Raw genomic sequence first — 27720 nt, 5'->3', positions numbered from 1 at the left:
GATCCTGGGCTAAATTCTGAGAACCAAAGGGGGACTGGGGGGTGAGGGTTGGCAAAAAACGCAACGAGGCTAGGAAAGAGCGTCCTAACGTGACTTTCTATGAGTGAACCTAAGACGTATGCGTAACGGGAAGAGCTGTTGTAAGCTGGTCTCTGAGAAGTGGTAACAACTCGTCCAGAGCTGTTGTGTGCAAATTTAGTCATGCAGGGAAATAATGTTACAGACTACGGACGTGACTGCAAGCGGGAGAAATGTCATCCGGGCTGCTAACGACGTCTTTAGACTTTCAAAAGATCAGATTGGCCCCTGAGAAAAGGTGCCTCGGGCCACTGCAGCAAAGTTAAACTAAGTACAGTACACCAGCCTAACAATGTGTAAATCACCCAATTGTAACCAAATTATATGGAAAATAATATTTCCAAAAATAATTTAAAATTATAATACAAATTTAAAAAAACGTGCTGAAAAACCTAATTTCTGGCACAAAGTGTCTGTAGCTGCACATAAGCCTGTTACATTGCTGTGGCACATGGTCATTGAACTGTCAACATGCACTAGAAGCGGAGCACAGTGCATGCAAGGGTAGCGGGACCGGAAGTGCTGGAATGTGCCTCTCCTGCTGCGAGCTCACAGCAGAGAACAGTCGTGCACCACTTCCTCACGCTCCTTATTCCTTATTATTCTTCTGTAAACAACGCCAGTCAACCCTCCCCAGTATAGAGAATAGAGAAAGGAGTGTTTAAAATGACACGCTGAAGATTGCTGAGCACACATGGTCAAAAAAAAATTCTCAGACGTTAGTACATAATCCTGCAACCTATGTCTTTGGGTGATGGAAAGAAAGTTGAATTGATGCAAAGAGTTTGCAAATGAATGAAGAAGGGGATCAAAAATCCAGTTGATCAGAAAAAGCATAATTTTCATTTTCAATAATTTTAGTAAACGTATTTTCCATCTTTTTGTTTTCAGAAATATTTTTTAATAAAGGTAAAGTAAGTAGACTCAAAACCTACCAAGTATATTGAATGAGATGTCTGAATATTTCAGTAGAAATAAGTAGGAAAATATTATTTTCAATTTTCTTTATTTTTCATTATAATAGTTGGTTGAGCTGCTCACCCTTTCTTTTGGACGAAACATTGAATACCAAAATGTTTCAAACACAATTCATGAATTCATGCATTCCAACAAAATTACAAGAAATATTCATTATTATTGATAAAAAGTTTTAACTAACAAAAATTATATTACTGTATTAACTCGCATATGGGTCACATATTTTATGCCGGTTTTAGTTTAAAAAAGTGTTTTAATGCAGTTTTCTGGACATCTGTTCCTATCATCAGATACAAACAGACTGATATTGGACACTGGAAAACTATGGGTTTATGTATATATGTTAGAGCTCCTCCCTTGCACAGCCAATGGCAGGTGAGGGCTATCCTGATTGGTCGTGCACAAAAGAGGAGATATTATTGGCTGATGTATTGCTGTGAGGGTTGTTGGTTTGCAACGAGTTGTGTAGTAAATTGGTTTCTTTATTAATTAAAGGTATCCATATATTTTTTAATTCAATGCTTTGTTGACTGATATGTATTGCCATTGCTGACAATAAATACTGATTCCTTAAGTTTCATTTTTATTAGATGTTCTTCCTGTATGAGCATTGTCCCAGAGTATTCTATGGCTATTGTTGCAACTGTTGAAATTTGAAACTTTCTGTGTTCGTAAGTGCTATTGTCGATGTGTTGTCCATATTACTTGTTCATATTCATCGTTGTGAATATATGTTTTCTGCGTTGTCCAGGTTTGTTGTCTTCTGCATTTAACCTGTCTCATCATAGTTAGCCCACTGTGTTCATGTGTTGTTATATTATTTTTTCCATGGCTGATTTCCTTCAACGGATTTCTTGAGCTGTATGATATTTATACGTTGAACATTTTTGTCCGTGCTGTCATCGTTGTGTTGTCCATAATACATGTTTAGTTTCATCGTTGGATCCGTATGTACATCAGCTGATTCAGTATTGTTTTCTGTGAATTTTTTTTAACATTTTTTTTTTTTTTTTAGTGATGGTTCGAATACCATTTTTCTCGAATCCGAATCTCGAATCCGAATCCCAAACAGTACCTCGAATCCACCCCTCGAATCCGAATCCAGTTCTCAAGGGTTAGTTATAAAATAATTTATAAGTTAAGAGAAAAAATTTAACACTATGCAGAATTATTTAACCTTTAAATTTTTATTTAAAAAAAACAAAGATTTTGACACGGTCTGGATCAAGACGATTTCGTTTTTGGTCACATATGTTTCCTGCAGTGCTGAACAAACGTTCAGAGAACACTGTCGCAGGTGGTGAACACAAATATTTTTTGGACAGTTTATGTAGCCTGGGTGAACACGCAGACTGAGTTTTCCAGTATTCGAGGATGTTTATTTCTGGGTTAACTGTAGGATCACGTTAAAATCTGGTCACTTCATCAATTGCTGTAAAATCCGACTTGGTGGATTTAAGGCATTCAGGCATTATCTGTGAGTACAGTGATTCATGTATCCATGGAAATCGGAAAACGAAAATCAACATCCGACGGAACAATATTTTGTAGGTAGTTACCAACTTGACATTTGTTTAAAGTCCCAAATGAAGGTAAACGCTTTCCTGAAATATTTAATGGAAACTGAAAGGCGCCATCTAGGCTTCAATGGTTTTAGGCCATAAGAAATATTGTCGTGCGTCTTTTAAAATTAAGCCTCACTAAAGCATAGTGATTAATATGCCCGAAGTTAAAAGTGACGGGGTGTTTTCTCTAGTTTACCCATTAAAATTTTTTATATTAATATTAGTTATCTTTTATGTTGTTAAAAATGATTGGCTAACAAATTCATTGGTTGGCCATCATGGAATTCTCAGATAATACATATTTTAACGTTGGTAGTCTACACAAACCAAACTTGGTCCTAAAAAAATTCATAAATATAACGTGTTTCAGAATATTTAAAATTGAATTGCGATTAAAATAATAATTGTATAATATATTAATTTTTGTCATTCATTATTTCATTGTTATTACTACATGTGCGACCGTAACTTGTAATGAAAGTCGGCATTATTAATGTATTACTAAGTAACAGATTTCTCGGTAAAGTTATTTTTTTAAAAAAAAAAAAACAAGATTCATATTTAGTCTAGATCCTAAATGTGCTTTATTTTATTTTTTAGCATATTCTGAGAATACATCTGTGATTTATGCCTTATTTAATGCCAATGTAGCGACAATGCATCCATGTTCATGAATATAAAGTAAGTTTCCCAAATCAGTACAAGCTTCATAATTTTTTTTTATATAATAACGAATTAAAAGTAAAATACAGTAGAACCTCGTTAATCCGTGATGCGCTAATTCAGGAATCGGATAATCCGGGACGATTTAAAAAGAAAAAAAAGAGAAGTAAAAAAAGAAGAAAAATTGTCAGCGCTTAAAATTAACGTCACGCGGGCGGGCGGCCAGCAAACACTACAAGCCATCGTGTGGGCCGCCAAACTCTGCAACGCTGTTTGTACCGACCCTTTGTGTCGCCCCCCCTTTCAGCTGTCACATTTGTCACTCTTTAAACTTGAGGGGGATGTCCTGACTTCTGCTTCCCGTCTCCCTTTGTTTCCACCCGCCAACGCACGGCAGGCGTGTCTGGCTGGCATTCGGCTGTACAAAGAGTAGAGGGGGGGGGGGGGGGGCAAGGTCAGCACGATCTTATCTTTCTCTCTTCGGCTGTTGTAAATAACCGTGAACTAATGGCTAGGCAGTGCTGTATTTTTTTAAGCCGAGACACTAATTCGAAGACGGCCGGCCCTTACCGTGAACGGCCTTAACCCAGCTGCAAGCCCGTGTCTGAGAAGCTTGACAAGACCTTCAGGGCTTTTAATTGCTAGTCCGTGAAATTCGGTAATCCGTGATTATCTGGGTACTGAACATCACGTATTAACGAGGTTCTACTGTACCTCAATAGGATGTGTTCCAAGGAAACCGTAAACAGGCCAAGTAAATTGTAAGCATTTAAGTTTTCAAAGTACTACATTTACACCAATATTTTTCCTCAAATCCCGAATCTTTTCCCTCGAATTTCGAATCTTTCGAATACTAGAGATTCGGTGGGATTCGAGAATTCGAGGATTCGACCGGCCCATCCCTATTTTTTTTATTTTTCCATGACAAACAGTGCAAAACTGCAATGGTGTATGTCCACAAAAACTGCATAAAATCAAAATTCCCCATTTCATGAATCATTTAAAAACATTAAAAAAAGTGTTGTGAGGCTGTTATGTGAAAATATACCTTTGGGTGAAAAAAATTATAATTGCAGTGTGATGAGTATGTGTGTAAATAACTTTGCTGTGTTGGTTTTTAATAAGTATGTTACAAGTAAGTATAAATTGTTTAATTAAAATATCTCTGCAGTACGTGAAAAGTGCGATTGTGTTTTTTTTTTTTTTTCTATTCTGGAAGAGGGCAGGTTTAAAAGATATGATAGCTGGGGAAGGGGTACCAGCTGTCTTTTGGTATTAGGAGGGGTTGTAAAGAAATAGGAGAGACCCCCTCACTCCCTTCTACAGTAATAAAGTAGCACAGAAAGCAAACAAAAAGAGGATCGAGGGTTAACACCAGTGCCATATTTCTTACACACCAATAAGCTGAGACACAGAACAAATACTTCACTTGTACTCTACTGTAGACAGATATATAGTGTGATTCATATTCGTGGGAGACCCTTACACACGGAAAAGTAGTATTTTTATGACCCAAATTATAGCTGTGATCCATACGCAGGGGCAATCTTCTGCGGGTAAATACGGTAATTAAAACTTGAAATTTACTTAATAAATTTTAATTAATTACAAAATTCCATTCAAACTCAAAAACCATGATTCGCAGCTACCTAGCTGCAACTAACTAGTGGAAAAAACATGGTATTTTTTTTATACATTAGGCCCAACAAACTGGTACAAAACGCAGAAAGCTATGTTTATTTGTCATAGTTTTAATAATATTTTTATATTTTAGAATTATATTTAACATTGCTTTAAAGACAAATCTTAAAAAATTTACTTAGCTACAAGCAAAGAGAAAAGATGTTTACTTAATAAATAGCAAAGCACAATGTTTCAATAAACTTGCTTTGAGTTTAGATTTGGAAATAAAATAATATTCTTCAGTATGTTCATAAAATATTATGTATAGATTATTTAATCATATAATATGACCAGTAATAGTAAATGTTATTTTAGCATGAGGTATGTGTGGTAGTATTGGGATATCGTAGAGATATCAGGATATCATTAGTTGGTATCAGAGAAACCTTGGTTAGACCATACCAGGAATCAAACTCGGTTCACCTCGTGGGAGGTAAGTGAACCGACCACTCATCCTAGTTACACGGATAAAAAGAAACACGATGTAAACAATTGGTTCTCGAGAACAAAACAGCTTGGGATTAGTACAAATATGGGATGGACAAACAAATGGAGGTAAGTTGTCATCTCAGAATCTCCCACGAAAATCTGTGAAACCTGAAGTAGATGAACGCTGAACATGAATTTGAACAGCGTTTGTCGTGAGTGAACAGCAGGGGATGGCGATGGGGTGCAGCTACGAGCGCAATACCTGCTTCTCCATGACGGTCTGCTTGCTGCTCGCTCGGGATTCGCTGCGAGGGAGCAGTTTGTCTTTGTCCGGCTGCACGTTGCCCAACTTCGACACCGACCCTGCAAACAACATCAAGAACATGGGCTATATATGTAGGCTTTCTCACTCGTCTACACCAAGATCACGAGAGACGACACCTTTATCATATACCGTACATATTGGGGATATCGAGGAAGCAATCGCTTATTTGCTTGGAGTGACTTTAGAAGACATGGAAAGCTGAAATCAGAATGAGGCTTCTGTAAATCCTGATATAATGTATGAATAAAATATTGCATTATGCATGCATTTTGAATATTTTTATAACAAAAATTTTAAGTTTTTTGTTCCAAAGGGTCCAAGAAAAATTGATGCAAAATACAGTAAAATAAAAAAAAAGCAATTACGTATATATAAACCTTAAATCCTTAAAACACCATAATAAAGAAGGGTAGCCATACGACCGAAAATATTTGGAAACCTTAAATTAGCTGTGAATTTTTTTAATGCTTGGAATTTTCAGAAAAACCTAGGAATTTTTTAAAGCCACCAGGAATTATTATTATTATTATTATTATTATTATTATTATTTAAATCAATTTGAAAAGAGCTTAGTTGAAAAACGGCTCGCGCCGTGTCTACAACTGCATCATTTATATATTAAAATCATACCATTAAAGCACAAATGGTGGTAGGGTATTTTGTATTCCAACAACTCCAAAGATTGTTTCACATCATTTGTATTTCAAATAATTACAAGGTATTGGGTGCTACATATTTCACTGTCACACATTATTCGCAGATACAGATTACCAACTAATTCATATCGGTAAAAAAAAAAATTATACCTTTTCCCATAAATTAAAAAAACTAATTTACTTGTCATTGTTGAAAGCAGGCCTTAAGAGTTTCGCCATCGCCATCGCCATCGCCATCGCGACAACTGAAGACCGGGCACTATACCTTTCCGCTCGGGGGGCGGCGGCTGGCCGTGCAGGGATGGGACGCTGAAGCGCACGTTCTTGAGCGCAGGGTCATCCGGCTGAGCCATCTCCTGCTCACGCAATGACACCACCAGTACGCGGAACAGCTCCCAGTCCCCAAAGCCCATCTGCAGCACCTGTCCGAGCGATTCAACAAACACGATTTAAAAAAACACCAAGTCTGGACTCGACTCGCCAGAATTATTACTTAATCTGGCACGGCTCAGGCTTGACCGTCTCTACCGCACGCCCAGGTGCCTGCACCGGAAGACAGCGATGCAAGGACTCACATCTTTGAGCTCGCCGAGATCGCAGAAGAGGAGCACGCGGCCGCTGATGTTGTTGTCTCTGACGGCGCGAGCGTACTGCGCAACGCGCGGGCCGTGCAGGTCCTCCAGCTTGTCGAGCAGGTCGCACACGTCGTCGACCGTCAGGCTCGACAGCCTCTGGTCGAGCACGCCAGGCTGCAACGACAAGGTGAACACACCCATCGAGCGTCTGTTCAACGGACTAGCATTTGTGAGTCCCACTGGTGCAATCCCAGCCCATTCATTCTGATTTCCTGTAGTCATTCCAGAAAATTGCTGGGATTGTATGTTGCTACTACAGAACATGAGTAGACAGACGCCTTATGAACATCCTTAACTACAAGATACCGGTTTTGGAAGTTAAACTACCAAAATCCACTTTCAGTAATGTTCGGAAAACGTAAAATTTTTTTTTAATGCTTTACTAAAATTGGCAAAATAAGTCATCTTAATTGAAATTAAAAGTACTTCTACATTTACTATTTACGTGCATGATAAGTAACAAATAAGTACAGAATATAAACATTTTGGGTGCAGTAACTAATTTTATTGAAAAAAATGGACTGAGTGGTTTTACTTATAAACCTTCTATATGTGTCCATCTAAAATGACCTTGTTTGTAGATTGGACGTAAAACAGCACTCATACCTACTTACATATCAAACTTGTTATTTAAAATATTTAAAAGAGTTAGTAAATTTGAGTTTGACCCAGCTGAGAATCAAGTGGAAGCAAGTGATCTAAACCAGTGCTAGCAAATTGGCGGTCCACCGGCCATATAGAGTTTTTGCATTAAAGACAAATGAGTTTTTAGCAAACACTTTTCAGAAGCTAGAATATTTTCACAGAAGTGGTGAAAAATATTGTTACTAATTTTGTTATGTAGGGGAGCGTAACCTATATTGGACCACTTCTGACATAATGTCACATATCACTGAATACTGTAAAGCTATAAAAATGTAACACAACTCATAATATATCTTAATTCAATAACTGGATAATATCAAATTGTTAATGTTGTAGTATCGTTATTCATGTAAGGTTGCCAAAAGGTCCAATTAATGCAACCAGTATCTGAAATTGGACCAACAGGACCCTAAATTGTAACAAAGGGAAAGAAAAAAAACACAGTTTAGGATCATTATCATTTAAATTGATTATTTTAAATGTAATCAGTCTTTCAAAGAGGAAGTATTTGGTAATAATAATAATAATAATAATAATAATAATAATAATAATAATAATAATAATAAATATAATCAATCATCACAGTGTCAGGGTTTGTGGTGCAGGTCTCATGTTGCACTACACACATTGCAGCCACTCCACTTGGGGTCCACTTTTGTCGAAGTAGTGCATACCGCACAAAGCACGAAGCACACACATTTTCATCATCTTCATCGTTATTTAGTTTGATTACATCATCGGAATCATTTGAACTGCTGGAAATTCACCTTTTTCGTTTCAAAGACTTCTTCACTACTTTTTGTTTGTTAGTGTTTGATGTTTTAGTTGGATTTTTTTTTCTCCCCCCCCTTTGTCGGCATTTCCTTTTCGTTGGATACTTATTTCTAAGGATAATTTATATGGGGATTATGTTATTTCAGCAGCTTTTTGTACAGTTCTCCTTTTTTTTTGCTTACTTCTCTGGAACAAGTGACAAAATAGTCAGTGATTTTGTAATTTCTTTAGTTGACGTGGAGGGCTGGGGTTCCGAGGTATAATGCAGTTGATTTTCATCATTTTATTTTTCTTTCGTAGAACTTGAAGCCGGCAGAATAAATTCATCTCTCAATTCACTTTGATTTTCATTAAGGGCATCTGCTGCTTCAAACAGGTGTGATATGAACATGTTTCTGTCTACTGGCCAAACTCCAACACAGCAAATTCCATTTGTCACTTTGCATATGGTAGCTGCTCATTCGTAGGCTTCTCCAAACAATCTTGCAATTTTATATTGAGTAACTTGCCTTCTGGGGTTTGTCTGAAGTCATTTCTCTACTCCTTGCATGTAAAAGGTGCTAAATGGCTTTAAGAATGACAGATTCAAAGATTGCAAGTAATGTGCGGTGTGCCCAAGAAGTTTAACCATAATTATCCCTTTTCCTCTTGCCAGCGTTAGCGCTTCAACGTTTCTTGTGTGGGTCATATAACCATCCAACAGAAGCAACACCTTTTTGTCTTGTGTTAGCTTTACAATGGCAATCAAATGCTTAAGTCACTCTACAAATAAAGTCGAATTAATGTAGCCAGCGTCCGAGATTGTGACAACACTGTCGGCTGGGCGCCATCAGTTAATTCTGGACAATGACTCTTTCTTTTGAAAATCCACATAGGTGGAATACATACGTAGACCAGTTGCACTGGCACAAAATACCACAGTTGTGTTGATCCCGTGCTCACCACTTGTCACTGATCTAATTTTTCTTTTACCTTTTAAGCACACAACTTCTTGATTTACTGTCAAAACACCTGTCTCGTCTACTCTGAAGATGTTTGTTACTGGCCTTTATTGAATTATAGTCCTCAATCTTCTCAAGTAAACCATAAAAATTGGACACATTATCACGATTAAACCCTTTTATTCTATTAAATGAAGAACTCTCTGGTTGATGAAGACTGATTTCTGTTTTTTTTCTTAAAAAAAAAAGAACAAACACATTACTTGCCATTTCTTTTCCTCTATTAAAAAAATGATGGATTTTGTTGTGTTCTGCAATTTGGTAAGCTAAATGCAGCACATTGTTAATCACTAACCCAAACATGTGGTTTTCCAAAAGCAAAAGATGGTCTACAAGCTGCTTTTCCTGTTCAATGGAGAAAAATTAAGGTCTTCCTTTATGTGTAACATCTTTACTAGCAAATTTGCTACGCAGTTTAGCATGACGCAAAATGGTGTTTTTTTTTTCTAGCCATTTTAGACATGGTTAAAGATAAGGCTTATATTGCTATAATATCATACTTGGCCAACATTGAAATTGGTATGTATGACTTCCAACTTCACTAACATCAACTACAGATGCCCTGGATTAATTTCTAGCAGCATTTTTATTAAGCATATTTACCAAAGCACTAGTATATGTTTCCCAAGCCAAACAACATTCTTTGAGGGACCAGAGCATATTGCACCCGTGGGTTAACAGGGACACACTGTAATGACACGGTGTCGACACGGCACTCACGGGCAGCTGAGCGGCAAAGGACGGCTGGGGGTAGACGCTGGGACGCGGCGCTGGCTCCTGCATGCTCATCCACGGCTGCCAACCGAGCAAGGAAGAGCCATGCGGGTGGTACTGCACGCTCGGGCCCTGCACTGTCGAGCTGCGCATCAATGGCCTCTGCAAACAGGAGCAGACGAGGCATGCATCACTCACCTCGAACCATCAGTAGTGCCCAATCTCATGTCATGAGTATCTGCATTAGCACTTCACTGCATATTACAAGCATTTTTTGTTGTTGATAAAACTGCATTTTTTATGCCAGTTATTTTACACAAAGATATTTTTATATTTTATATTGTGTGTTTTAAGTTTTTAAAATATATACAATAAAAAATATATATATATATTTAACTGTATTATTCATTAAAGGTTATGATACAAATTGATAAAAGGTTATGATACAAATAGTTATGATATACATTTACAAAGTTTCGAAAAAACATATCGTTAACCTCCCTTACTCAGTCTTTCGTCTAGTATTTACAAGAAACTTGAACTTTCTGCTAACTGACTATAACACTATATGTAAAAATATTATTAATTTTAAATTGTACTGGTTGATACAAACTAGGGGTGTGTGATGCTTCAGATTGTCAAAGTTGAATTTAATTTTAATGTTTGGGAGAAAATTTAAAAACTTTGATTAGAATACATTAAAGTTAGATTTTAAATCAGAGTCTTGTCCTCCTAGTGTTGCAGACAATGTTTTTCTCGCAACTATTCTAAAATTTGTGATTATCTGGGGAATTGAGGGTGTGATTTCTTAGATTACCTATATTTCTCTTCTATATTGTATTCTTCCTATGATTTTAACGGGCTTGTTCCATCCCCTTCTCTGTCATTATTTTATATTTACTTTAAACACAGTTAAACTTGTAGACTTTTCCAATGGCTAACAATAAAACAAATCTGTATACCTTTATATAATCAGCTGTCAAAAACCTTTTTGTAATGTTTTCATGCAGGACACATAAGAATTAAATGGATTATAGAACTGAAACTTTTTAAGTTTAGAGGCAATGCTACTGACTTCTTTACAATATGATATAAATTTATTTCAGAAAAAATTATTGTATATATTTAAACGGCTTTTCAAAATCCTCAAAATTGTGATAACTGAAATAGTAAAATAAAATCAAACACATTAGTCGGATAGAAATTAAAATGAAGTCACCAAGAAGCAACGTACAACACTGATGAAGGCAGATGGTGCATAGTTACAGTGGTGGCCGCAGCTTCGAGTTCTGGAAGGGGTGGATGACTGAAGGGTTTTGGGGTGCAAAGACTGAAAATTTTAAAAATTTCTTACCCATTTCTGAAGTCATAAAAAAGTAAGATTTGTTAACAAGTATCAACAAAAAATTAAAATAAATACATTAATTAATTAACTTTTACAAAACAAATTGAACTGACTTCAAAGGTCAGGTGCGAGGTGCTACCTGAAGTAGATTATTTTTTGTTATCACTAAAGTTTGTTATTTGAGTTCAGGGGTTAAGGAAGGGAGGTGTGATGCATCACATCCACTGTCTCTCCCACAGGACTGCCACTGCTTTAGTAAAACACTGGACCCTCATTCCAGAGAACATGAGTTCGATTCTGGGTCTGACAATCTTGACCTTGGTCAGGCACAGCCAAGCATTTGCTGGGATGGTCGTACAGGACAGGTCATGGTTGATCCCTGGCCTGCATCATGACCTCGCTGAGCTAGACCACGAAGCATACCTGACAATGCGGTCGAGAGAGCAGACTAACCTGCCGTCTTAGCAGCGAGGGCTTCTGCTGCTGCGGCCAGGGGGCGGGCATGGACGTCACTGGCGCCGCCGAGGGTGGCGCAGCCATCTGCATTCCCAACGACTCCTCTGCGTTCTGGAACTCCTCTGCACCAAGGGAAGCAACCACGTCACGGGCTTCCCATGACTAGTACCATCCCGTACAGCCTCAATGAACATTATTGGGGGACCGGTTTACCACCCACGATCCACTCGAAAGTCATTATGTATCCTTCTACCACGTTTTAAAATCAAGTCTCTGCATCACCAGCCATTTATTTTTATAGAAGATAATCTGGGGATGTTCCAATTGATAAGCATCGAATTTTGTATTTTGTAGCAAATTTTGTCCCAACAATATGGTACTTGTTATCTGCTATTCATAAAAAGTCAGGCCACTGATCATAATTAAAATTCTTGCCTGACTAACTGCAACATGGTTGTTCAACAGAAGTTCATTTTCTTGCTTTCCATAGCTGGGTAGCAAGTTAAAACTAATTTAAAAAAAATTGTAACTAACAATGCCTCATAAGCTAAACATTATGGGTTTATTATTACTGAATATAGCAACGAATTGCCTGAATATAGCAACGAATTGTCCAGTTTCATCATATGGAAAAAAATATTTATGTAGATTACCAAACAGCAAGTAAAACATTGTAAAACCTGTGGGGGAAAAAAAACTTTTGCTACTGAACTACATTAAGAATTGAAAACTACAAAAATTGTGTTTTAATAAAAGCAACTCTCTTAATTCAGTGTTTTTACTTGAGATGTGTTTGTGCGTGGTGCATGGGAAACTTTGCAAGACTGAAAACATGTTGGTCAGTCAAGAAGCGTACCTAGTTAGAAATAAAACTTGGGTTGGAGGGGCCAATGTGAGCAGGAAAGGGCGTGAGTGTCCATTTAACATACCTAATCTACTTGCCATTCACCGAACTCCGTAGCTTTAAACACTGTTTGTGTCGCGGGGGTGTGAGGTCCTAAGGACACTGTGATGGTAATCAAAAACAAAGGAAACTGCGAGTCGCATGTTTGTGATGAAAGCTAGGCGTTGTTAAGTAATGTGTTAAAGAAAGTATTATTTATCAATCATGATTATAACCAATAATTGAAAGCTCAAAATGGTGTTTCATTTTACATTATTCCCTCAAATAAGTATATAATTTACTACAAACAGCAGTTCACACAATTACAATATAATGAATAGCACTAGGCTTTAACGATCCTATATTTTTTTATTAAGTTAAAATTTTGAATTGAAAATTGAGTCATTCACGAATATTGAGTATTTTACTATTTTTTAAACCAAATTTAAACATAGAGTAAAAATTTATTTTTAGATTTCATAGGAATCCCAGAAAAATTGATCAAAGATAATGTAATTTGAAAAAAAATAAAAAAATCATAATTAATCACATATGGGACCTGGCAATGCAATTTCTTAAACAAGGAAAAGTTTAAATTAGAAAATTGTTATTTATTAAAACAGATTATATACATAGTATTTTAATATTTATTTATAATCAATGATTATTTGTTACACGTAAAAAGCATGTATATTCTATGTTGCAGACAATAAATAGAAAATTCTCAGTAAATCTTCTTGGCTCTTTAGAGTTAAGTTTATTGTGAAAAAGTCCAGTTTTCTGTATATATTGGTAAAGAATAATTAAAAAAAAATATATATTTAATTTGAAATGTCAAATCAAATATAAAATTGTTCACAAATAACAAATTTTTTTGATTACTTGCAGACCCCTAAATAGCAAATAAGTTGTCAATATGGATCATTTAACCAATGATGCTACATTAAGTACAATTTTCAATGTTCATTGTTCGCAGGCATTGTGATATGGATGCTGGCATTAGGGCAAGTGGTTTGGTATGGCATCAAGAACTCAAACCTACATTCACACCTAGTCATCAAGACTGTAGTAGACTTAGACATAACTATCACAGTAAAACACGTACATAGAAAACCTCTTTGGAACTGGTACTTCATTATAACAAACCATTTGCTAAATCTCAATCACAACCGTATCCAACCCAATGCATTTTTTATCACTATATAAACAAATTTTTCTTCTCTTTTGCATGAAAACGAAAAAAAAATTCTTTAAACTATGAGACAGGACAATCAGTCCTTATGAAGATTTTTTAAAACAGCCATAATTTATTATTATGTATTAGATTATGTTAAAAACTGAACAAACAACTTTTGAAAATATTAGATGAAACTATGGAAGTTAAGAATATTCATAGCTAAGAAAAAAAACAAAGCAGAAACAGAACCTTACAAAACTATGCCACATATACTGAAGATAGCTGATGAAGTAATGGCAATATAGAAAAAACAAATACATAATCATATTATTATTCCTAGTACACTTAAATTTTATTTATACACACATATATAAAGTTATTTTAACTTTGGCTCAACTTTCCTAAGAGATTTTATTTTCCCAGTATATTAGGTGCTGTTTGACTGACACAATATCATGGCACTTGGAAATTCAATTTATTACAGCTATAATACAAACACAATTCAAACCATAAATAAAAAATACTTTTCTTAAAAAAAAAATTTAAAAAAAAGTGCTTTATCTGTAGATCTTGAGACAACCACAATCAATATTCTTTGCATCGAGTCCAGGAATAGTTGGAAATCAGATTTCAAATACTTGCAGTGGAACCTGACTATAAAGTACTTAATTTTTAAAGAGTTTTCAATTTAGAGTATTTATTTTCAGATCCCTACAAGATTAGTGAAATTTTTATCAGTTCAGTATACAGTACTTTCATTATTAAGGAGCAAAAATATGGGTTTTAACACGTACGTTGTAATAAGAAGTCATTGTGCTGGCATTATATTGTTACACCTCTTTGTAAAGAACGCCACTGTAACACACTACATTTCAGTCCCTTCAGTTTTGTTATACCTAGGTTTGGTCACAATACCAACAGGCTATTGCGGCCAATCCAAAGGAATTCGTATTTGAATCAGCATGGCCAACCATGTTTACGACAAGTACACATACCTTTGATGACCTTCTTGATGTACGGGTCGAGGTTGATGGTGAAGGGCAGGAATATCTTGAGGTCGCTGACGAGCAGGCTACTCCGGTGGAACGTGAGGAATATGTCGAACTTCTTCTCGTCTCTGTCCAGCTCGAGCAGAGGCTCCACCTCCTTGGACACGGGGATCATCGGTCGCAACCTGCGGGCGCCAACAACCACAGGCACATCTCACTGCCAGAGAAAAATACTTTGTGGCTTTGTTTTCAATCTATTTAATTTTTAAAACTGAACATTTTGGTGTTAATTGTTTTATTTTAATTAATTCTGATAATTATGAATATGATGCAATAATCAACCTACAAGATGTTAAAATGTTACTATGTATATATATACATACAAATATATATATATGTATATATATATATATATATATACATATACATATATACATACATACATACATATATACACACATATCTATACACATATATATATACATATATATACATATATATATATACATATATATATATACATATATGTATATACATATATATATACATACATATATATACATATATTTATATATACATATATATACATATACATACACACACACACATATATACACACACACACAGTAACATTTTAACATCTTGTGTATATATATATATATATTTTTTTTTTCTGTTCACCAAAACAGAGTAATTCCAAAAGTGGTACAAGCAATATTTTACTAGGAAAAAAATTAATCTCTCTGCCAAAATTTGGGTGTTTCAAGTTCATATCAAGAAATAAACGTAAAAAGAAAATTAGGTTAAGAAAAAGTGAATCATCAATTGGGGAACACAGTAAAATATTTTTATAATCAATATGGTCTGAATATTTTGTTATGAAATATGTGAAATATGTAAAAAATTAATAACATTAATTAAATTTAAAATTTTGGCTGTTAAAATATAGCATTTTTATTATTTTATAAAAATCAGTTTTGAATTATGTTTTATTTTACAAATTAAAAGCATTGTGGTGCGCTGTTTAAGTACCATTTGTAAAAAAAAAAAATGCAAGTCTCAATAAATAGATTTACTGATTTCATCTGAACAATTGGTAAATCGTAAAGCCAATGCTGGAGCCATATGCAGAAAGCAATTATCCGTTTTTATCATTACTTGCCTACAAAGACTGCAGGCCAGTTAGGTGGCTAGCACAATAACAAGAAGAGATGTGTGATGCGTGAGCCAGTGTTGTAGTTAGCACCCATGCACTATTACAGATTGCGCACCAAAACAGGAGGTCCGCTCAATCCACATACATGTTGAAACTGGACACGTACACATTTATACAGCATAAAAAATTACTCTTGAGTTCACTACAATTTGAGAACAATTAATACTTGTTATATCAAAGTACATAAAAGTATTAGAAGTCAAACTGAATACAAATACAAATTTTGTTCTTTTAGATTTTAAGAATTTCTCAAAAGTTTTACTGCTTTAAAAAGATCAAATGATTTTAATAGTAAAGTCATTTGAACTTTTACTGTTTCTCTGTTTAATAATATAACATTTTCAAGTCCCAAGAGGAACATCTCAACAGAATGAGACACAATAATTGACGTGTGAAATACTGGCAGATGCCAGCAGGTGGTCACCTGTCGTATATGGCCTTGAGGGACATGCCGTCGTCGCAGCTGTCCTCGCAGGCGTCGTAGTGCAGGATGATCCAGGAGGTGCGGTAGGGCCACTGCTCCGTGATGTTCACCCAGCTGGCCAGGTGGTACCAGTTGAAGTCCACGTCGAAGGCCTTCAACAGGCGCCCTGCGGCACACACGGGGACACCCGCCCTCGTCACACGGCTCCGCACACTTGGTTACCAGGGGCGAGGCCCGGGAGAGGCATGTTTCACTACATCCACCCAGCTAGTAACCCTCTCCAGACCGCGAACTACGCTCGGTGTGTTGCGTTATTCAACATATTTTAAGAATTTCATTAAAAATTTTTGTAATTCCTGCATACTACTATGCTAAGTGTAAAATTTTTGTTAGTAACCACTTTGGCTAACTTAAACACAAAACTATATTAAATTACAAAAAATACACTCTTCTGGTAGTGAAAAAGGGGTAAGTAAGGTTTTATAATAACCAAGCAGAAGTACTACCAATGGTGAGTAGTTAGATTGCTTGAAATATTTATCCTTTTCAATCATATATTACAAAATACATTTAAGAACAGTCAGCAACTGTATGCAATACGAGCAAATGCATTTAAGATGAAGGTAGATGGCTGCCAGAACAGCGTACTTAGTGCTGACTGACCGAACAAAACACAGCCCTTGTTTCACGTGCGAGAAAAGTTCTGAAAGTCTTAAAAAAAATAACATTTTTCAAGTAACCTTTAGACTAATAACAGAGTTCTTTACTTTTTATGTTTGCTTAAAACTTGATCAATTAAGTTCATAGCTTACCCATCTATTTTATAACTTATTAAAAACTCTAAACCATTTACAGGACAACATTTCCAAAATATAGTTTTTGCTTGTGCTTTATGTCCAACTACTAACAATCGTTAATTTTATTTGGGAGAAAACAGTAAAAAATCCTTTGAATAAGCACTTTACTGCAATAAAACAACTGTTTGCTCGTATGGAGCGAAGTGGCATAGTGGTAATATTGGACTCTCTTTCCAGAGGACCTGCGTATAAATTACAGTATAGCTATCTTGATATTGGTTCCTTATCGTAAGCCGTGCCTTCAGCAAGTGTGCTGAGCATCCCAACACCAGTTTATAACCGTGCATCAATCCTTCATACTCATCTCATTCATCCTTCGCCGGTTCTAACAACTCTGATGTATACGAGATGGTAAGTCATACCTCATTCTTTCAAACAACAGTTTACTCATTGTTTGTTTACTGATGGAATTAGAGCCTGTTTAAAATGATGAAATTATTTTTCACTTGTTATTCAGGCGCACACACGATTAACTCATAAGAATCATTTCCTGGTTAAAAAGCCTGTATTTTTTAGTTCTGTTACAACTGGGGAAAAAAGGTTAGAAAGGATAGCCCACTTAATTAACTATAGTTTTATTTACTAACCAATATCCACACTATTGAATTAATTACAACACTTAAATTAAAAAAATTAACTACCCTTTTATTAAGTCCACAACTTACTCTCCTCACCAGAGCTCGGCTCAACAGTAGCTCTCCCTACTGCTCGTCTCTTAACTCACACCTTGGTCCCGACACACTACATACCTCGCACTAATCACTCGTCCGTAGCACACACAACACAGTCCTGGATGCTTCGGTCCCAGATGCACCAGTCTTTGCACATGAAGCCCATCGCTCGTTGTCCACTTTCGCTCACCAAGAGGTCACTATTCCTCTTTATTCACTGCCCTTGCAGGTTGCTCCAAGGATCCGCCGGCATCGCTACCAGCCTCTGTCACTCTCACACTGGACGTCGGTTTTATCTTATATACCTGGGGAGTTCCAACCTGGAAAGGTCTCGTAGTACATCAAAGTGTTGCTTATTGGAATCCCTGACTTAAAACTTGAAGCTGCGAGAACTAGATATCAGAGTTACGCTACATCTCACAATGGTGCTCTTGGGACGTGCAGTACGTACCCGGCAAGACAGTAAGATGCCAACACTATTTTGAAAGGTGCTGGGAGAGGGGAAGTGGGAGGGACGGTCATTACCTGGGTCGCAAAGAGGTTTCCCCAGAGTTAAGCGTGGCCAGCACGCTGCTCCAGCCATCGTACCAGTACTATCAGAAACATTATAAGGGGCTCGTCTAGTCAGGGGTGTATTTGCATTAGTGAGGTGGGATGATAAGTGCGATGTTTACTGATGCTTCTATCGCGGTATTGACTCAGAGCGCAAGGTTCTGAACTGGCCCGTAGTCTTCTCGTTGGGCATGGGGCAACTACGAGATTTGAGTGGTAACCATTACATTATATGGTGGATAAATGAAGATAAAGGTGTAATGCAAGTCCCTTGCCCTTGAAAGTTTTCAGAAATCTGTACCAGCTGTTTCTAAGCCCAAAAGTTGTTCTGAAAACACACATTTTAGTAATTTTCACTCTCCTATAAATACTGCTTTAAAACAAAATGCAGAAACAAAAACAGAACTCTTCATCTGCCCTCAAGAGTATTCTTCAATGCTCTTTGTGAACAGACCTCACTCCGATAAGTTGAGCAGTATTAAATTGCAAAGGTTTCTTCTGAATTCTGCACATCTTATAAGTACTATGGTACGCAGGGCCATTAACAGGGTTTTACTACAGACTTGTAGCTACGGCGACTTTGTGGCTGCCACACAGAAGTCGGCAAAAATCATCAAATCCTTTCAAGAAGTTACCCTTGTTAAGAAGACTGAGATTTTTTACTGCATTCAGAAACTCCTTAACAGGGTTTATAATTATACTCAAAGCACCCGTCCAGCTGCAGCACGAAGATGTGTGGGGGGAAGGGAGGGTGACGTACCTGTGATGTAGACGACGTTCATGAGGCGGCGCATGCTGCGTGGGTTGACGTCGCTGAAGTAGTCATCAGTCAGCAGCATGCGGGTGAGGTCGTGTGGACCGCCCGCACGGTTCAGGTTGCTGCCCAGGCTGCTCGCGATGCTCTCGCTCAGCTTCATCTTGCGCGAGCCCTTGCGCGGTGGCGGCGGTTTCAGCTTCTCCGAGCTGTTCATGACGGCAGACTCAGAGGAGAGGCGGCGGCCCGCACCCATCTGTTGGCACGCGAAGCCCACTTACCGGATGCCATTATCCTCACAACGACAATGTATTTATATCATGTGTATACATTGCACGAATTTAGCATTTCCTTCATATGTAATGTTTGCTTTCTAATAATATAAATTCAATAAATGCAAAAAAATAAATTTAAAACCTAACTATTTCAAAAATTTTCACATCTGTGAAGTTTAACATGTTGAACCATTTAACTTACTCTTTACTTACGATTTTGTTCATAATCACTGTTATGGCATAAATAAGATTGTGTGTGAAAACAAAATGATAGCGCTGGCTAACGCGGTGTATTTGATATATTGAATGTACATACCTTCACAGATGTGTGTCTATTAGCACCTTCCTCTTTGAAAACAAAATAAATCCTTCTGTTCCTTGGTTAAGGAGGTAGTGCCTGTGGTTGGAAGTCAGTAGTATTCAAGCAGCAAGAATTATACTTGCAGAAGGGACTACTACAGATATACCGTATTTACTCGCATGTAGGTCGCCATTGCAGATAGGTCGCACCCATAATTTGAGGTCTTGAATTTGTTATTTAAGATTCCCCCCATATAGGTCGCACCGGTAATTCATTACCGCGCCGTGCGCGGAGAAAGGTCATTGTACTCGATCAGCTGCTGTTACGGCGCGCCTGCTGGCTCTCTTTGTTTACTGAGCTGCGCATGCGCAGTATAACTCACTCAACGCTCCGCCCAGACTCGTGACCTTGCATCAGCAGCCAGCCAATAGATGCGAGCTTAGCGGAAAAAAATATAAGCTCCACCTCCCGTGTACCAGTTTTGTCCAGTTCTAATACCAGTTTATTGGTATACGCACCAGTTTTCTCGCTGCCGTGACATGTTCACGTTTACGTCCATCTTGATGTCTTGATACCAATAATTAATTAATTACGATCCCCAGAAATAAATTGTTAGTTTAAAAAATATCCGGCAACTGTACAATACTTCTGAAATTAAAAAAATACGTATAAAACAGTTACCAAGACTCCGCTCATTTTATCTTGTGAAGTTTGTCTCGTACCAGTATTTCGGCTAAGTTGTGACATAAATACAGTATCAATACTTAACAATGATCCACGTTTATACATTCGTGAGTTTACGTTTTTCCCTCGTGCATTTTAGATTGTCTCCTGCTATAATTACCCGGACTTTTACACGCCTAGGCTTTAATTATTACATGTTTAGAAATAAAAGCAACTTTTCATGTTATAAAATATGTATATTTTGCGATTTAAAATGTTCATTGCTGACTATAAACGTTACGTTTTTCACGATTTTTTTAGTGTTTTTAGGCCTACTAGCTAATCTTATCTACTCTTAAAGTACCCACGGTATTTTCTGGTTGTTTATGGTTGTTAGGTGACGTAAATAGCGGGATGTATTCAATTTTTGAGTCGTAATTTGCGTGAAAGTATTGTATTGGACTAAATGGGAACTAAACGGGACCTGAAGAATATAGTGCAAATAACGGGAAAACGTAAATAACGGGTTTCGCTGTATGTGTACATTGTAAATAAATTTGCCTATACCTATATAAACTTCTTTTTCGCATTTTAAACCAGAATATTGCAAAAAAAAATTGAAAAAAATTTTTTCTTCACATATAGGTCGCACTTCATTTTTTTCCTATCAAATCTGGTAAAATTGCCGTGACCTATATGCGAGTAAATACGGTATGTATGTGGGCTGGCAGCGCAGAATGTGGCTGGCACAACACCCTCACAATAATCACAAGAAGGACCGGACCATCATGGAGGGCAGTGCCTCGGTGCCCTCTCCCAACGACCTCAGTAGAGTAACATTGTGCATCAGCTCTGCTCATTTGTTTTTGACTGTATTTTAAGGGGAAATACATTTCTAAACAAAGTTCAAGACCATTTGTACATTTCAGGTAATGCTGTGTTTATCATAATTTTTTATTGGCGTATACAATATTTCTGGTAGACATTCATTAAGACAGCTTTTGTCTTCAAAATAAGTTTTAGAACATTAAAAAATTATAACTACAAAAATTTACGATATGTTTAAATTCAATAATTGTTGGAATTTTTTTTTTTTACATTTGATGAAACGTTATGTGAAAAATAAATACAGCAAAATTATGATTTTTTAAAATTATATAATAAGTCAAGGATGAAAATTAAATTATTAAAAAGGATGAGAAAATTTTGGTACCTCCTGATATTTTTTCAGATGTACGTACATAGTTATACTATATTTTAGTTTACCAACCATCCAGCTATGGCACAAAAATACTTAAAGTGCTTTCTATTGCTAATGAATTTATTTCATTCATACATAGGAATCTAAAAATAACATTGTTCACGTAGCAAAGGAATTGTAAATAGGCATTTCCACTCTAAATGCTATCGTCACGAGAGGTGAAAGTATTTTACAGAATTGTGGCAGTGTTGAAGAAAAATTTTTGGTGTGGTTTAAGCAAATTTGAGCATCAAGAGAATCCAAATACATGAAATTTGTTAACATAGCTAGATGAGGTCATTGTTAAGTTTTAAACACTGTCAAGTACCTATTTGATATTTTCTGCTTAAAATTTTTTCCTGATTATTTTAATATTTTTTCCTTTTACATATCTGGGTTTCCATTTCTGGCAGGGCCAAACCTAGAGTTTTTTTTTTTTTAAGTGAAAAAGGCTGAAAAGGTTGCAGCGAGCCTGCGTGGTTTTCACTGAGCACTCCCATTTTCCCCACCAGTTCATTCAATCCACTACTCCTTTTTATCACACTTAAACATCTTTAATGACCTCAACGTCAATCCCTTTCCATTTCCCCAGAGTTATACTTTAATGAGCCACAATGACAATACCACTGATAAAATTAATAATACGAAGTAAGACCATTTTATGGTGTGGCAAAGTGGTGGTATTGTGTCAATTTTTTTTATTTCTTTGTACTTTATTATTATTCATTTATTTTTGTTAACAAGGAGTACAAAATGTTACAGTAAAACATACAAACTGTAACTCACTTCAATAACTATTATTTGAAGAATATTATAAAAAAATTTGACGAAAGTGTTTTAACATATAGCCTAGTTCTGAAGCAATGATTTGGTAGTTTGGCCAATATTTGAGGTCAAGTTATATGGTATTTATATTTTTAAATTATAAACTAATAAAAGTTTGATACATATACTTATTACAGTGAAACACAGATTTTTTTGAAAGTCTATAGCAATGGGGTAAGTAATTAAGTGAGAAATTATGAACATACACTCCAACAGAAAACCAAGACTGACAAATAAAAAAAAGTGTAAATATGTACAGAACATAGTTAACAAGCAAAAAATATCTCATTAGGTCTGAAAAACAGCGCTGGTTGCATGACAGCAGGGACACCAACAATGGAAAGGATGTATGAGGAGATATTACCCCCATCACCCATCAAATCAAGTCTTTGGTAAGATTTAATGAAAGGCAGTTAGTTACTTACATTGAGGTCACATTTATGCAGTAACCAACAAGATATGCGTATCTGTAACAATATGTTTTCAATTATCTACACACATGTGTTTCTTGTGCACTGCAGTGACAAGCAGAGAAGAATCTAATAAAGTTTAAAAGTTCCTCAAGTTAGTGACCCCATCTAAGAACGGCAAAAGAAAAGTTTTTAAATTCATTGTGAAAACATGTAGTTGGCCCTTTATTCTTTAAATTTCACAGTGATGATGGCATCCAACCAAATCATTGAAATAAGCTTGAAGTTCTATGTTTGTGTCGTTAGTTCAGTGGAATTCTACGTGGGTACATGCTCGACACGAGCCATGGTGATGCCCCCACACAGCACGGCACTACTCACGGAGGACAGCGTGCCGGACGGCACAGCGCCCGCCCCCTCCTCGTCGTTCCAGGCGGAGGACTTGCGGTGGTGCCGTGCGGTCCTCTGCGCCACGCTGACGTTGCGCAGGCCTGAGTTCTGCAGGTAGAACGGCAGGTGCACCATGTTGCGCAGGTAGTCGTGGCCCCCGATGTTCGACTCGCTGAAAAGCCTCCGGCTGTTGGTCTCCACGGCCTGCGTGCAACCAGACCAAGGCTCCTTCTGACTGTCTTTTTCACACAGCACTCAAACTCTTTTATTAAACATGGTTCTGTTCAGAAAACCTTGGCCTAATTTTTTGTTTTTATATACGCGTAATTATTTTCCTGTTAACTTTAAATCATGTGCAAAATATTAAATTTCACTGCAGCAAAAATATAATTGATTGTTTAGAAAATACTAATAATAAATTTTGTCAGCATAATTGTTATCAAGGAATAACAAAGAAAAAAATGTTTTTTTTGTCACTCAAGCTGGAATCACAAAACACTCTTAAAATGTTAGAACAACGCACCTTGTCAGCGCCACATTAATTCGTAAGAGTTGCATTAGCGCGACAGACGATTTTCATGTCATGGCGCCCTCAAGAGGTTTCATCCGACAACTCTGGGACTGAACTGGCCTTTTGGCACTTTGGCACACACACGCAGCACACATGCAAAATACAGCCTCCCATTACACTGATGGTGAAGGAAGTGAGATTTCTAAACTCATATTCTCAATTAAGAGTGGATGGTGAGTCCTGTTGTTATTGAAATGTGCTGAACAAAATCTGTTGTGCACAATTACAATTATTAACAGTAATCACTAATCTTATATGGGTGCACATCTAACCACTGTTTACATACTGTAATCTATGAAAATAAATACCTATCAAAGAAAAATGATCTCCTTTCTATAATTATTTTTATAATGATTCTTTAAAATTAACTATTAAATACATAATAATATGAATGTAATATAAAATAAACCCACAAAATGTCATAAAATCATTTAATAGAACATAGTGACACATATAAAGCAAAATAAAGATAGTAACTCATCTCATGCATGTAAAACTATTAAGTAAATTATAGTGAGCAAAAACTTTGATTTCTATGGACTTAAATTTTTTTTTCCTTCCAAAATGTGTGGAAGGTGAAAGATTTATGTTAGCCATTTGCATATGTATAATAGTCTAATGTTAAACTTACATTTATTAAATTCACAACTCAATTTATGTACTTAATGAGCCAGATACCCCACTCCATGCAATAATGCTAATAAAAAATTTTAAAATTTTAGCATGCCAACATTTTTATCAGAAAGTACTCTCTTTTGTAGAAAATATGTCACTTTTTTGTAAAATGCTGAAAGGATCATTCAGACATTGATAACTAAATATTCTAATAAAATTAACTAAATATTCACTGATACATGATAAGCTAGTCTTGTGCTACATGACTGTGTGTGTTTTCTTTATTATGACACAATATTCAGCTATCAAAGACTGAAAGTTTGCCAAAGCTCCTTAAAAAAAAAAAACTTATCTTGAACAGAGTGTACAAACAACCACACAGCAATACAAGAAGTTGCTAGTAAGAAACACCTGATTGACACAAAACAGTAATAAATACACTCAAAAAACAACTCAAACACAATTATTCCTACTTGTGCAACTTAACAAGATATAAAAGAATATTCCAAATTTCAAAAGTTTAAAAAAATGTTGAAAAACAAATCATCAAAAAAAAAATCCTTAATAAGCATAACAGTAACACAGTAACAGCATAAAACACTAAAGAAAAAAAAGAAAAAAAAATTTTGCACTTAAAACTTAAGGCTCTTGCTTCATCTGCCATGCTGATTTTCTTGTTGTTTTTTTTTTGCTAACTGCAGATTTTTAAAGAAATTTTTTTAAATGAAAATAGAGAACCAATTTTGTATACAAAACCCAGTTATGGAAAGCTAGAAAATTAACTTCTAGTGAGTGCCAAGATGCAATTATTCAGGTAAGAATTTTAACTATGAATAGTTGCCTGAATTTGTACAATCACCTGATAACAAGAAGCTTCCGTCAGGCAGCAAAATTTTCTACAGAAAGCAAAATGCAATTCTTATACAATGAAAATTCGGTATATACGTCTCTAGATAAAAAAAAAAAAATAACAGCTTGAAAATGCAATAATCCAACTTGCAGATGAAGAACAGACTTAAGCCAAGTTGACTGTCCCTAGGAAAGAGAATTAGTAAAACGACATCGAACACGCACGACACGGACCGAGGCATGACACCTACAACACAAGACACACGACGAGTGTGAGGCACGCGAGAGGTACTGACCTGACTTGCGATCTGCCGACCAGTGGGCAAGAGAAACTGGACATTAGTGCCAGCATGCTACACACAGTCAAGGCTGCAACAGGATGTCTAGTGGGTTGCCAACAAATAAAAAATGTATGACTTTCCTTGACTTTCTAACACTTTCAGGACAATTCTCGTACATGATTCCAGCACAGTATTTTATGCCATCAGTCTGCTTTCATATGCTGTAAAGGCAGAAACTTGCTTTTATATTTAATAGTTTGCTCGCATTGCAGACGATTCTGAGATGTAATTCATGAATATATGACTAAATATAACAGATTTAAAACCCTATTTGTAAACAAAGTACACCTATCCCTCACTTAGCACGTCTTCAGATTGCGCGGATTCATTTAGCGCGATATGAATTTTACTGCCCCAGTCTTGAATAGCACGTTTGTAAATTTCAGGTAGCACAAAATCTCGGCAGGCAAAAAAAAAAGTACAGAACGACGCCATGAAGTTTGTTTCAACTTCTGTAAACAACAGATGTGCCGTGGGATACAGTTAGCCAAACAAGGGGGGAAGAGATGCGTGCGCAGGTCTGTCTACGCTATCGGCTGTTGTACAAACATCAGATATGGCAAGTTAAATTGCGACTATGGAGTGTAAAGGACCAAATGTTTTTACGTCCGCACGTATGCCGCCTAGCCGTACCGTTGTCGCCTGGCCACAAACCGGGCCATGAACTCAGTCTAGCCAGTGACAGGGAATTCACTTAAACAAAAGCAACGTCTGCCCATTCAGCTGCCGTTACTGTACGTGCTTGATCACTCATAATACATTGTATTCAAGTATTTGAGACACAAACTACAAGTATTACAGCGTGCAGATTGTCATGAAGGCCACGCTTATGTTGGTAGCACTTTAGTTTTAAGCAAGTCAACTGTGCGCACAATCGTACGAAATAAGCAGTCTTACCAAAAGTTTATATAAGTCTGATGCTGTTGGTTGTACTAGCGAAAATGTATTTGACATTAGATACCGGAACAGAAATGAACAGATGATTCATGTGGAAAAGGTTGTTAAATGAATGTTGCCATGAAAAAAATAATCATTGGCCTGACAGGATTGGTGTGAACCAGGTGGTGATATGCAACAAGCACTTTAATTTTTGAAAATTTACAATGTAATTATCCGGACAGTACGTTGATTTCACTGTCGGTAAAGGATGGTTTGGAAAGGTACGCAACATGAGTTGAAGGTCACAACCGGGCGGGCAAGTCAGCCAGCCAGCCAACTGACGATAAAGTACATAACCATGTATCTTTGAAATAATGTTATTAAACAAAATATTTTTTCTAACTGCTGCTTGGTGTTTCAAAAGAGACCATGTATTACACTCTACTGATGAAAGTAGTACTAGAAAGGGTCTAGTTAATATGGAATCAACATGATAATTTATATAATTTTTAAGTACTATGTACTTGAATTGCGATATCCAAACCACAAAGACTTTTTCATAAACTCATAATCAAAAAGTTATTTTTGTATCATACTCAGTCTCACAATATTATCGGGTAAATACAGTAATTATAGTCTTTCGGGATTTTATCCAAAATTCTTAACTTTATCCTGACTTTTGTTGCCCAGTAGACATCCTGCAAAAAGTGCACATACTAAACTGCAACACTCACACATCTCTTACTTAGTCAGAACACATATGTCTGGGAGTGTTAATCCAGGGGCTTAAACCTTCATTCACACCTACTTTATACATACTTCTCTACGGCTACAAATCTATGAAATAAAGTCACAAACTTGACTCTCTAAAAAAAAGTTCCACACTGATTG

The 27720-nt window shown here is 36.4% G+C and overlaps 1 protein-coding gene across 10 annotated transcripts in view; it reads right to left on the bottom strand.

Moving 5' to 3' along the window:
* The window catches only part of LOC134527598 (kinase D-interacting substrate of 220 kDa), a 354998-nt gene that overhangs the window by 47486 nt on the left and 279792 nt on the right, over nucleotides 1–27720 (bottom strand). For all 10 annotated transcript variants that reach the window (XM_063360420.1, XM_063360425.1, XM_063360428.1 and 7 more), the window contains 9 exons: nucleotides 23566–23778; nucleotides 19477–19726; nucleotides 16637–16802; nucleotides 15003–15181; nucleotides 11945–12069; nucleotides 10153–10308; nucleotides 6953–7126; nucleotides 6643–6799; nucleotides 5659–5759 (listed from right to left, as the gene is read on the bottom strand). In XM_063360420.1, the coding sequence (XP_063216490.1) occupies nucleotides 5659–5759; nucleotides 6643–6799; nucleotides 6953–7126; nucleotides 10153–10308; nucleotides 11945–12069; nucleotides 15003–15181; nucleotides 16637–16802; nucleotides 19477–19726; nucleotides 23566–23778 (1521 nt within the window). The remainder of the gene's footprint in view (nucleotides 1–5658; nucleotides 5760–6642; nucleotides 6800–6952; nucleotides 7127–10152; nucleotides 10309–11944; nucleotides 12070–15002; nucleotides 15182–16636; nucleotides 16803–19476; nucleotides 19727–23565; nucleotides 23779–27720) is intronic.

The sequence above is a fragment of the Bacillus rossius genome, chromosome 1 (genome assembly GCF_032445375.1).
Source record: "Bacillus rossius redtenbacheri isolate Brsri chromosome 1, Brsri_v3, whole genome shotgun sequence".
NCBI classification, from domain to species: Eukaryota; Metazoa; Arthropoda; class Insecta; order Phasmatodea; family Bacillidae; genus Bacillus; species Bacillus rossius.
Note: the sequence above shows the minus strand (reverse complement) of the source record. Positions and strands in the feature narration are given on the sequence as shown.